The sequence below is a fragment of the Salmo trutta genome, chromosome 32, assembly GCF_901001165.1.
Source record: "Salmo trutta chromosome 32, fSalTru1.1, whole genome shotgun sequence".
Lineage (NCBI taxonomy): Eukaryota > Metazoa > Chordata > Actinopteri > Salmoniformes > Salmonidae > Salmo > Salmo trutta.
Window position 1 is genome coordinate 15,641,825 of NC_042988.1, and position 12,269 is coordinate 15,654,093.

General features: G+C 45.5%; 2 protein-coding genes across 8 annotated transcripts in view; one reads left to right on the forward strand and one right to left on the reverse strand.

Moving 5' to 3' along the window:
- The window catches only part of LOC115171202 (myocardin-related transcription factor B), a 53,254-nt gene extending 47,253 nt beyond the window's left edge, over positions 1 to 6,001 (forward strand). For all 6 annotated transcript variants that reach the window (XM_029727789.1, XM_029727792.1, XM_029727791.1 and 3 more), the window contains 5 exons: positions 365 to 1,240; positions 2,323 to 2,484; positions 2,603 to 2,713; positions 2,816 to 2,876; positions 2,984 to 6,001. In XM_029727789.1, the coding sequence (XP_029583649.1) occupies positions 365 to 1,240; positions 2,323 to 2,484; positions 2,603 to 2,713; positions 2,816 to 2,876; positions 2,984 to 3,492 (1,719 nt within the window). In that variant the 3' untranslated portion in view covers positions 3,493 to 6,001. The remainder of the gene's footprint in view (positions 1 to 364; positions 1,241 to 2,322; positions 2,485 to 2,602; positions 2,714 to 2,815; positions 2,877 to 2,983) is intronic.
- A 3,779-nt stretch (positions 6,002 to 9,780) lies between these two features.
- On the reverse strand, positions 9,781 to 12,218 carry LOC115171205 (uncharacterized). 2 transcript variants are annotated; one of them, XM_029727801.1, is made up of 6 exons: positions 12,053 to 12,218; positions 11,419 to 11,574; positions 11,134 to 11,256; positions 10,964 to 11,044; positions 10,649 to 10,796; positions 9,781 to 10,298 (listed from the first exon to the last, which is right to left on the reverse strand). In XM_029727801.1, exons 2-6 carry the CDS (start codon positions 11,564 to 11,566, stop codon positions 10,190 to 10,192), a joined length of 609 nt encoding a protein of 202 aa, XP_029583661.1. In that variant the 5' UTR covers positions 11,567 to 11,574; positions 12,053 to 12,218; the 3' UTR covers positions 9,781 to 10,189. The 2 variants fall into 2 exon arrangements, with proteins under 2 accessions (XP_029583661.1, XP_029583660.1); XM_029727800.1 differs by having other exon boundaries at positions 11,134 to 11,259.
- Between the last annotated feature and the right edge of the window lie 51 nt (positions 12,219 to 12,269).

A 12,269-nucleotide genomic window follows, 5' to 3' on the forward strand; every position in this document is an offset into this window, starting at 1 on the left:
GTCAGTAGAAAGGCCTCTTTAGTGTCCTAAGTTTTCATAACTGTGACCTGAATTGCCTACCGTCAGCTGTTAGTGTCTTAACAACCGTTCCACCGGTGCATGTTCATTCATTGTTTATGATTCATTGAACAAGCATGGGAAACAGTGTTTAAACCCTTTACAATGAAGATCTGTGAAGTTATTTGGATTTTTACGAATTATCTTTGAAAGACAGGGTCCTGAAAAAGGGACGTTTCATTTTTTGCTGAGTTTATTAAAGGACAGAGCACAGCCCCTAAGCAGTGACATGTTGTATGGAGATTTATTGAGAGGGCTTGTTTTTTGTTATGATGACTCATGACTGTTCATTATACCTGGCCTGTAGGTAGCTGAGCTGAAGATGGAGCTGAAACTGCGAGGTCTTCCGGTGTCTGGCACCAAGACTGACCTGATAGAGAGACTAAAGCCTTATCAGGAGATGTCCAGCATCCAGGCTGCCACTGCCATGGAGCTGACAGGCTACACGGGGGCCCCACAACCTGAGAGCATGAGCTCCACACCTCCTGTGTCCCCCGCGCCCTCGGAGGTCTCCAGCCTGGGCATGGAGGAGGCTGGGATGCCAGGAGCTCTTTCCCCAGCTCGGCCCACTCCTTCTGGGTCGTCTCCCCAACAAGGCCGCCTGGAGGACAGCCCAATGGAGACCAGAACCTCAGAGAAGGACCAGCGACTGCACGAGAAGGAGCATCAGATCGAGGAGCTGATGAGGAAGCTGGAGCAGGAGCAGAGGCTGGTGGAGGAGCTGAAGATGCAGCTAGAGGTGGAGAAGAGGGGTCTGCCCAGCCCTCCAGCCCCCATGGCCCTGGCCCAGGTTAAAGAAGAGGGCAGGGCCGCCTCAAACTGCTCTGCCTCTGCGCATAGCCCACTAGCAGTGGTGAAACAGGAGGAGCACAGCTCAGGCCAGGTGCAGATGTCCCCCCTGCCACCGTTCTTCATCAGCCACCAGCAGGTGCCTCAGGTCCTCAGACAGCTTCAGCCTCAGACCTCGCTGTCTGGCCAGCCTGGAACACAGATCCTGCTGCCTGTCTCCCTGCCCACCAGCACTGCCACCATCCAGCTACCGAACAACAGCATTAAGCTGCAGGTCAGAGAGCCGGTCCTGCAGACCACAGTTAGCACTACAGCTCAAGGCCTCATCCAGAAAACAGAGGCCTCAGCACCCCACCAACAACAACACACCACCCAGACCCAACCCATGGCACAGGTGAGAATATATGGTTTAATTTACTCCAATCCCATATTTAGAGTGGGATATTCCCCAAGGTACTGTCAGCAGACACCATTTTACCCACCTGTATTGTAGTGTCTCTGTGTATTGTGTTATAGTACTCTCCATGGGCTGTGTGCTGCACCAAACCATGACTAAATAAATTGCTCTCTGTGGATGAATTGTTCCGCTGAATAAATTGCACATCCTGTTTTTGTGCCCTTTTTCTGGGATAACACCATTTCCAGAGACACATTATAAATCGCTGGTTACATTCTATTGTGATGGGCCGGCCTAATCACATTTCTTAGGGCATTAGCCGTGTTTTGAAAGCAGAGAGTCTCCCTCTCCAACTTCTTTAATATTCTCTTCTCTGGGTGATTTATCTAGTGTGTTGCCAAGGTAATAGCAGGCCTGGCCAGGGTGATGAATTCCTCTCCTAGTCACATCAAAAGGAGGGCCGGAGTCTGTCTAAGCTCCGGTTACTGGAGCAGGTGCTGACTGACGGCCAGGCAGACAGCACACTAGACTACGCTGTCTGCTCTAGTCTCTATAGGACCAGACCTGGGTTCAAATAGCATTTGTTTTCCTTCAAATACTTAAGCTGTGCCTGACTGGGCCTGCCTGACAAAATTTTTACCAATTGAATAGTCCCAAAAGTGCACACTCCGTCCATCTGTCACTCAAATGCAAGCTCAAGCAAACACTACTTAATTGAAAGATGTCAAATACTATTTGAACCCAGGTCTGCAGAGCTCCACTGGGCCGAATCAACAGCCAGCTAGAATTAGCAACAGCAACTGCAGCACAACACTCATTGAAAAGTTCTCCCACACCCAGAAACACACTGCTTTGTGTTGCACTGCACTGATACCCCTAGCCTTTTATTGTGTCCCTAGAGATTGTGTACTACCACATAATAAAACATAAAGACGTTTTATTCCTCCCAGAGAGAGTGTGTACCCTGTCTAACCACTGTGTGCCTTCTAAGGGAGGTGCTACTACAGCTGACCAGTATTTATCTGCCCCAGAGGGAGTGTGTACCACAGGGTTAACCACTGTTCATCATTCCTCTATAGATGACAGTCCCACTGTGCACCACCTCAGGCTCTGGGTTCCAGTTCAGAGCAGGCCCAGGTCAGACAGAGATCCCCCAGTGTTTCCTAAACACTTCCCCAGGGAACAGGTCCCCTGCCAGGGCCTCATCCAACCAAGCAGTCCCCAATGGTCCAACAAACAAGGTATTGTTTAAATACTGCATTATATCCACGTATTAATTTAGTTGTGTTGAATATGTGAACCGCATAGGTTGTTTAGAGCTTATAGGGATTAGATCTCATTGTTTTTTCTGTCCATCAGTCCCCTTCTCCCTGCCAGCCCAACTTCTCAAACCACGTCCCCAAGAGTAAGGACCCGCCACGCTACGAAGAGGCCGTTAAACAGACCCGCAGAATGCAGACTGCTGCACAGGTAATAGTGCTTTTATAACACCCTTCTAAAACATACTGGTCTGACCTGCTAGGTCTGTTAGGTGCTGAGGCAGGTATTGACTGGTCTTTATTGTCTATGCAGGTACCCACTGCAACCAGCCAGCACATGGACGACCTGTTTGACGTGTTGATCGAGAGTGGAGGTGAGAAAAATACTTGATTATGGTTGGGGTCTCCTCCTCTCCATTAAGACAGCTGAGTCCCTCCCTGGCCATGAATCCATCATCTCCCATGTTCTTTTCTTCTACAGAGATCTCCCCCTTCATCAGACTGGACCCTTCCTTTCCAGACAAGCTGCTTCCTGTGACAGCCAGCGTAACCACCCTGCCCTTCAACACGGTGCTATCCCGCCCCCCGCCCCAGATCCAGGTGGCCCGCCCGCCCGGCCCCACTCTTAACCCCCCGGCCCCACCCAGCCTGACAGCCCTGGCCATAGACAACCAGCTGGAGGCCTTCCTGGAAGGCACGCTGAAGGGGGAGACTGAGCCCCGGACACTGAGGTTGATGGAAGAGCTGCACAGTCAGCTGCTGGAACACTCCCCCCACTCCCCCATGGAGACGGACACCACCGGGTTCAACAATGTCAGTGCACCCCCCTCCAGCTACCACCTGGACCACACCAACCTGGACAACATGGAGTGGCTGGACCTGACCATGCCCGGGCCGACGGGGGGGCTCAACCCACTGGGCCTTCCCCCGTCTGGGGTCTTCTCCTCTGACTTCCTGGACTCCCATGACCTGCAGCTACACTGGGACTAAGGGGCGTCAAAAAGGCCTGTTCAGACAGAGGGCTGTCAGGGAGAGACACACACATACTGATAAGTGAGACAGAGAGGTCAGTCCTTCTCCAGTGGAGGTGGGGGAGGAGAGTACAACGCTGCTGGCCTTGAGTCCCTGTGGGAAGTTCTGTGCAGGGCTACAGCAGCACTAGTGGTGGATCTCACTGCTCTGAGCAGCTCAGAGTGCTAGAGGCATGGACCCTCCTTCCTCATTGGATATACAGTATAGCTGTTTCCCTCTGAGGTATCGTCCCTCATAACAGCCACTCATTCTAAGGAACATTAAGCACCCGCTGGGCTGTGATATAGATCAATGGTATGAAGAGGTTGATCTCCCCCTGTGGTCTCTTTCAGAAGAGGACCTTGTCCGACGAAGGGGGGTCTCTCCTGAAATGGCGTTACAGTAGATAAGGAGCGGGATCAGGAATGTGATCCCGGCTCAGGATGAGAACTCGCTAGTGGAAACAGATGTTGACCCAGGTGTTAGAGAATTTCACGCCTGGTTCTGACTGCGCCAGTGGCATGGTTACTGACTGACTTTCGTGATAAATTTGACAGACAGCGCAGAGAGATTGTATATATTATAAGCCTATGTCTACAGTAGCAGTAGTCTGTCTGCTCTACTGCATACATCACTAAGGCAGCTGTATTACAGTCCTGTGTATGTATATGACATATTGGAATGTGGTATTAGCTTAGCATTATGGCTTTGAAATAACTGCCTTTGTTTTACTCAGTGCCCCCATGTGATTCCCATCACGGGAGGGAATTGGACACAGATGCTAAAAGACGGCACATATTGCATTATGCCTTATAAGACCATTTGCCAAATATCTTGCTATTTTCAAGGTGTTGCTTTCACTTAATTCAACTAACGACTTTCCAAAGACTACACAGAGTGATGACTGATAGTGTTGTAACTAAAATCAAGCAGGAGACTACTTAAAGTGAGTGTTAACAGTAAGCAGTAATCTCATGTAAGAAAACAGTGAGTGCACGAAACCCACATTTAGTATCATTGGTTGACAATACGAGAGCTGTCGGCCTGAGAACTCTTGAATTAATCCAAATTAGAAGTTGAGAGGCGTCACATTTTTACCAGCTGTTGTTCTTACTCTATTCTTGTGTGGGGGAGAGTAGGGCCAATGTGAGTTTGTTTACCAAACTACAACGTGCTTTGCCTTAGTGTGCATGAAGTCACAATAGGTGGCACATCACCCCACAGCACTGCTGTAGCTAGCTAGCCCAGGCCTATGTCCTTTATATTATCGACAAAAGAGCCTTTGAAAATGTTCTCTCTCTCTCAGCCCTATTGTCAAGTCTGGAGTGGATTTATCCCAATGTACAGATCAGCTGAATCTTGCTTGTTTATGTGTGACGTGCGGTGCACATGAGCTAGAGCTGGTGTGTAGAGCTGGTGTCTGTGTGTGCACTGCACATCTGTGTTGCATATCGCTTTTGCTTGTTTTGACTAGGAACTGGCAGAAATATAGCCAGTAAATTCCCCTCAGCATTTCAATGGCTCTCTTCAATATACCGTCTGACCTTAGTTGGCTGACATACCGAGAACAGACAAGTTGACATCATTCAGTTTGACAAGCCAGGGAGTTACAGTGAATCAGCAGAGGTGGTTCAAGGCTGTCTTGTGCTTTTGTGATCAGCTTAGCAATATATGTGGCTATAGACCTGCAGGTTCAAATGTAAGCATAGTTATTGTATCATTTTGTTGTAGTAGGCCTAATGTGTCTCTATTCATGAAGCCTTAGTCCAGCAGATTATGTAGGTTTGGGATTTCAGTCACTCACATCACGAGGCAACCTTTCAAAACACATTTCAAAACACATTTCAAAACACATTTAAAAGCAGTGTGTGATCCGTATGTACCATTACCACCAACAGATGGGTATTAAAATGATCTCCACACTGATGTAATAGCCTTGGTTTTCACTCCTCACTCCCAGTTGAAGTCTTCTTTTAGGTCAAAATCCTACATGATTACTGCAATCGTACACATGTAGTTAAAAATGACATTACAGTGACATATACTAGCCAAAGATAAAATGTGAAAGCATTTGAAGTGTTGAACCGGCGGTTGAAATGGGTTAAGGCAGAGGAGTTTACAGACGGGTTGGCAGTCCTCTTGATCAAGCAGTCTGAGCTACGCAATGGATAACTGCCTTTAAAAACACACAAACCTTTCAGCAATTTAGTAGAGCCCCCCAAACATTGAAGAAGCTTTAAAACACTATTCAGCATGATAAAGTTTGAAGCACCAATGACAGCATAAGCATTCCTTGGAAATACATTGCAGACAGTGCTAAAGAAATATGTAATTTCAACGGTTTTGATCAATTATAGCCTACCTGTCTGTCCCCTCCCAAAGAAAATTACTTAAAGGTCCAATGCAGCCGTTTTTAACTCAATATCAAATCATTTGAGTAACAATTAAGTACCTTACTATGATTGTTTTCACTTAAAATTATCAAAAAGAAACTAAAACAGCTTCTTAGCAAAAGTGCAATTTCTCTAGCAGTAATTTCGCTAGGACTGTCTGGGAGTGGTCTGAGTAGGGAGGGGAAAACTGAAAACTATCTGATATTGGCAGAAAGGTTTGGAACTCTTTCTTATTGGTCTATTAACTAATTTACCGCCTGGCAAACCAAAACTCCATCCCACGTTAACAGGCTGAAATTTCAGGCGGTCTTTTTAAATAGCTCTAAAGACTAAAATGGCATTATCATAATTTTCACAATTTCACAGTATTATTCTAACCTCATAGTGCTGAAACATACACTGAGTGTACAAAACACCTGCTCTTTCCAGGTGAAAACTATGATCCCTTATTGATGTGACCTGTTAAATCCACTTCAATCAGTGTAGATGAAGGGGAGGAGACAGGTTAAAGAAGGATTTTTTTTTATCCTTGAGACAATTGAGACATGGATTGTGTATGTGTGCCATTCAGAGGGTGAATGGGCAAGACAAAAGATTTAGGTGCCTTTGAACGGGGTATGGTAGTAGGTGCCAGGCACACCGGTTTGAGTGTGTCAATAACTGCAAAGCTGCTGGGTTTTTCATGCTGAACAGTTTCCCGTGTGTATCAAGAATGGTCCACCACCCAAAGGACATCCAGCCAACTTGACACAACTGTGAGAAGCAAGCATTGGAGTAAACAAGGGCCAGCATCCCTGTGGAACGCTTCAACACCTTGTAGTCCATGCGCTGACGAATTGAGGCTGTTCTGGGGGAAAAGGGGGGTGCAACTCAATGTTAGGAAGCTGTTCCTAATGTTTTGTACAATCAGTGTATATAAATGTTTTTGAATGCACTGGTCCTTTAAGAGCCTCAATGTCACACATTTCTGTTAGAAAAACAGACAAAAGCACTTAAATTGCAAAGCAGTTTACACTGTGAGTGGATAAAAATGGGTAGCTAATCCAAAAAACATTGCCTGCTCCTGATTGGTCTTTGTGCACAACTTTGTTTTTGTCTGAGCATCAGTGCCCTATTGATCATGTGTCCAAAATACAGAAAGGGAGAATGAGCTGGAATCAGAAGTCATTTTATTTGTACTATACTAGTATAGCCCCTTCCCTTGCAATGGTGTATTGATACATGGTTAGTATGCCATACATTTTGCACATTGTGTATATATTTTGTCATGCATTTAATTTTATTTTTTACAAACGTAGCACATGAGCTCTTTTCGTACATTTTATACAAACGTAGCACATCTAAGCTCTTTTGTATTAAGACTGTTTGGTGTATACAGTATGCGTACTACTGTATACCCATGTGTATATATAGCCTTTTTGTGTCAATAAAAATGGTCATGTACATTGTGTGTGAAAATTATTCAGTTGTGTTTAGTAAATAAAAACAACCATATCATGTGACTTTGTTTATCAAGGAGTTCCAAACACTAACACAGCCACCACTAGGCTTGGATAAGTCACATGCAGCTTTAGAGTTCCTTGAAACACTATTTTCCTCTGTTTTACAATTCACACAGGCTTTTTGCAGGTCAATAAAAATGTTAAAAAAAAAAAAACATTTTAATGCAGTTTCTCTAATAAATTGCATTGATGAAGACATTTTATTCCAAGATTGGAAATGATTGAGATTGGAAACCCAAATTGGTCTACACGGACAAGTTTTGGCCTGGTTTAGATCTTATCTGTCAGAAAGATATCAGTTTGTCTCTGTGAATGGTTTGTCTACTGACAAATCAACTGTAAATTTCGGTGTTCCTCAAGGTTCCGTTTTAGGACCACTATTGTTTTCACTATATATTTTACCTCTTGGGGATGTCATTCGAAAACATAATGTTAAATTTCACTGCTATGCGGATGACACACAGCTGTACATTTCAATGAAACGTGGTGAAGCCCCAAAATTGCCCTCGCTAGAAGCCTGTGTTTCAGACATAAGGAAGTGGATGGCTGCAAACGTCCTACTTTTAAACTCGGACAAAACAGACATGCTTGTTCTAGGTCCCAAGAAACAAAGAGATCTTCTGTTAAATCTGACAATTAATCTTGATGGTTGTACAGTCGTCTCAAATAAAACTGAAGGACCTCTGCGTTACTTTGGACCCTGATCTCTCTTTTGAAGAACATATCAAGACTGTTTCAAGGACAGCTTTTTTCCATCTACGTAACATTGCAAAAATCTGAAACTTTCTGTCCAAAAATGATGCAGAAAAATTAATCCATGCTTTTATTACTTCTAGGTTGGACTACTGCAATGCTCTACTTTCCGGCTATCCGGATAAAGCACTAAATAAACTTCAGTTAGTGCTAAATACGGCTGCTGGAATCCTGACTAGAACCAAAAAATGTGATCATATTACTCCAGTGCTAGCCTCCCTGCACTGGCTTCCTGTTAAGGCAAGGGCTGATTTCAAGGTTTTACTGCTAACCTACAAAGCATTACATGGGCTTGCTCCTACCTATCTTTCCGATTTGGTCCTGCCGTACATACCTACACGTACACTACGGTCACAAGACGCAGGCCTCCTAATTGTCCCTAGAATTTCTAAGCAAACAGCTGGAGGCAGGGCTTTCTCCTATAGAGCTCCATTTTTATGGAATGGTCTGCCTACCCATGTGAGAGATGCAGACTCTGTCTCAACCTTTAAGTCTTTACTGAAGACTCATCTCTTCAGTGGGTCCTATGATTGAGTGTAGTCTGTCCCAGGAGTGTGAAGGTGAACGGAAAGGCTCTGGAGCAACGAACCGCTCTTGCTGTCTCTGCCTGGCCGGTTCCCCTCTCTCCACTGGGATTCTCTGCCTCTAACCCTATTACAGTGGCTGAGTCACTGGCTTATTGGTGTCCTTCCATGCCGTCCCTAGGAGGGGTGCATCACTTGAGTGGGTTGAGTCACTGACGTGGTCTTCCTGTCTGGGTTGGCGCCCCCCTTGGGTTGTGCCGTGGAGGAGATCTTTGTGGGCTATACTCGGCCTTGTCTCAGGATGGTAAGTTGGTGGTTGAAGATATCCCTCTAGTGGTGTGGGGGCTGTGCTTTGGCAAAGTGGGTGGGGTTATATCCTTCCTGTTTGGCCCTGTCCGTGGGTATCATTGGATGGGGCCACAGTGTCTCCTGACCCCTCCTGTCTCAGCCTCCAGTATTTATGCTGCAGTAGTTTATGTGTTGGGCGGCTAGGGTCAGTCTGTTATATCTGGAGTATTTCTCCTGTCTTATCCGGTGTCCTGTGTGAATTTAAGTATGCTCTCTATAATTCTCTCTTTCTTTCTCTCTCTCGGAGGACCTGAGCCCTAGGACCATGCCTCAGGACTACCTGACATGATGACTCCTTCCTGTCCCCAGTCCACCTGTTCGTGCTGCTGCTCCAGTTTCAACTGTTCTGCCTGCGGCTATGGAACCCTGACCTGTTCATCGGACGTGCTACCTGTCCCAGACCTGCTGTTTTCAAGACAGCAGGAGCGGTAGAGATACTCTCAATGATCGGCTATGAAAAGCCAACTGACATTTACTCTTGAGGTGCTGACTTGTTACACCCTCGACAACTACTGTGATTATTATTATTTGACCATGCTGGTCATTTATGAACATCTTGGCCATGTTCTGTTATAATCTCCACCCGGCACAGCCAGAAGAGGACTGGCCACCCCTCATAGCCTGGTTCCTCTCTAGGTTTCTTCCTAGGTTTTGGCCTTTCTAGGGAGTTTTTCCTAGCCACCGTGCTTCTACATCTGCATTGCTTGCTGTTTGGAGTTTTAGGCTGGGTTTCTGTACAGCACTTTGAGATATCAGCTGATGTAAGAAGGGCTATATAAATACATTTGATTTGATTTGAATGTCATACACACTAACTTAAAATGTACAGGATGCAGCCACAGTTCTCACAGTATGACTACATCGTCATCACAGGAGTGATGGGAGTGACACTGACCACAGTACAGTTGTTGGGAATTTATGATCACTTCTCACTCAGCAGAACATGTTTCACTATGGCTTGGCTCCATTCAACATTCATTGTCCATGTCCTCCTCATCCACTGCTGTCCTGTACCTGCATGATGGGACAGGGTGTCTACTGAACCCCAAATGGGTCACCTCAGATGCATGATAGATGTCTCATCATCACAAGGGGAGATCTCCAAGCCCAGTCTGAGACCTGTTTATTAGTCTCTATGTACATGTGGGCTCTTACCTCAGAGCTTTTTGATGGTGATTATTGGACTTCGACACTTAGGACATCTATGCGTGACATCTTTGAAGTTATCAATGCAGAAAGGGATGAGGCAGCAGCCAGCCACACAGCTGAATGAGAATAGACCAGAAAAGATAGTGTTACATTTTGCATTCCATCAGGTGATGTGATTATCAGATATGACACTAGCCCAAAGGCACTAGCTTTTGTTCCAAACTGAAATTTGCATAGTACTGCAGGAAACAAACATCTGGAATGCAGTCTCCAAAAAGCACCTGTTGGCACCTCTACTTAAGAGACCTAAGAAGTGTTCCTATTCTTTGTTAACCGAAATATCCTACTCCCTCCAACTCTAGATGAAGCATAGAGTTGAAAACACCTCATTGTCGACCTCCTGTCCATTCAAAGATGGCAGACAATTGGTAGTAACTCGGCAGTAAGATAGTGCAGGTCAACTCACCCAAGTACAGACATTGTGACACAGACCAGACAGGCCACATTGCCTATTGAAGTGACAATCTCTGTGGTGATGAACTGTCGACACTGTGGGCACTGGGTCTGAGATGAGCAGGGAGGAAGTTTCTGGATGTCCAGGATCACCTCCGGAGCTATGGAGGGAGTGTAGTTGTGACCATATGACATCACTCATCTATAGGACTAGCGTCTGATCTAAGCAGGCCAGGAAAATAATTGTAGCAAAATGGGGGTACCGCTTGAAATAACCCACAAATGAACAAGTTCACACCTCATTTGACTCTCAGTCCAAGTGACTCACCTGGTATAGAGGGTGGAGCTTCAACAAAGACAACAGAGGGGTCAGGGAGAACAGACATGCCCCCCTGACTGATGATGCACTCTGAAAAGGACAATCATGATCAGAATGTGAGTATTAAGAGAGTGCTGTGTGAGGACAGTATCACCATAATGGAGGTAGAGTAGACACACCTTTTATATGGTCCTTGGAATGGAGAATGTTATCTTGGCTTTCCTGCAGCGCTCTCTTCTTCTCAGACAGCTCCTGCAGTTCCTGATCAATGCATTGAATCTCAGTCTGCTGCTTGGAGCCCTCTGCTGTACAAAGAGAGGTAATACATGTCTTGGAGGGAGTCAGTGATAGAACACATCAGCCCTGCTGGGTCATAGCTAGAGGACACATCACACAGTACATCCATGCCTGCCATGAGCATTTACTCAATAATAGTGGTTCTAGACAGTGAATTTCCTCTTTACCTGTGCTATTGCGGTTGGAGCGGTTCCTGAACTCCTGCAGGATGGTCAGCATGTTCCTGCGGTCGATCAGTTGCTGCCTCCTGAATGACAGTTGGTTCATCTCCATGGAGATCCTATCCAGCTCCCTGTGCTCAGAAGAGCCAGACATCCTGGGAGCTGAAAAGAACCACCAGCATCAGACATCACAAAGGTGGAACATTTCAAACACCACCAGTCAATGCTACCAATCAAGTAGTCCGGTCTGAAACACATGCCAGTCGCCCAGAGCCTTGAACTATATAGTGTTAGGCCAACAATTCCATTTCTTCAGATGATTGGGTCATGAAGTTAGATACATTCAGATCAATTCGATCTATTCCTGTTATGCAACACTTGAACGATAAGCCAAAAGAAGACACAGCACTAACTTTATGTATCAATGTAAGCATCAACCTTGCACATCTACAAATACTTCATACCAAGACAAACTAATGTGAGATCACGTTCTGTTTGTACAAGTCAGATAGAATGGCATGACCCAACATTACTAAAAACCAAGAATGCAAAGATAAGAAATATATTTCACATTTTCTCTTATCCATCTTAGCTGCTGCAAATTAGATGATTACTGTAATGAGACAATATAGATTTTTACCTGGTTTCACTGGTTGCTCCCAGATTGCGCTGTGGGAAATGTGATGCTCCTCTATGTTCTCCAGGAAATAGTGTAATATTTTGTTTCAGTTTTCAACAAGGACTACAGGAGATATTTACATATTGTGGTTGTACTCTCACTGTTAGACCAGGCGGCACACCCAGGTCTGGTTAAATGATTTAACGCCAGATAATATTCTAAAACCTTTTCACCGAAA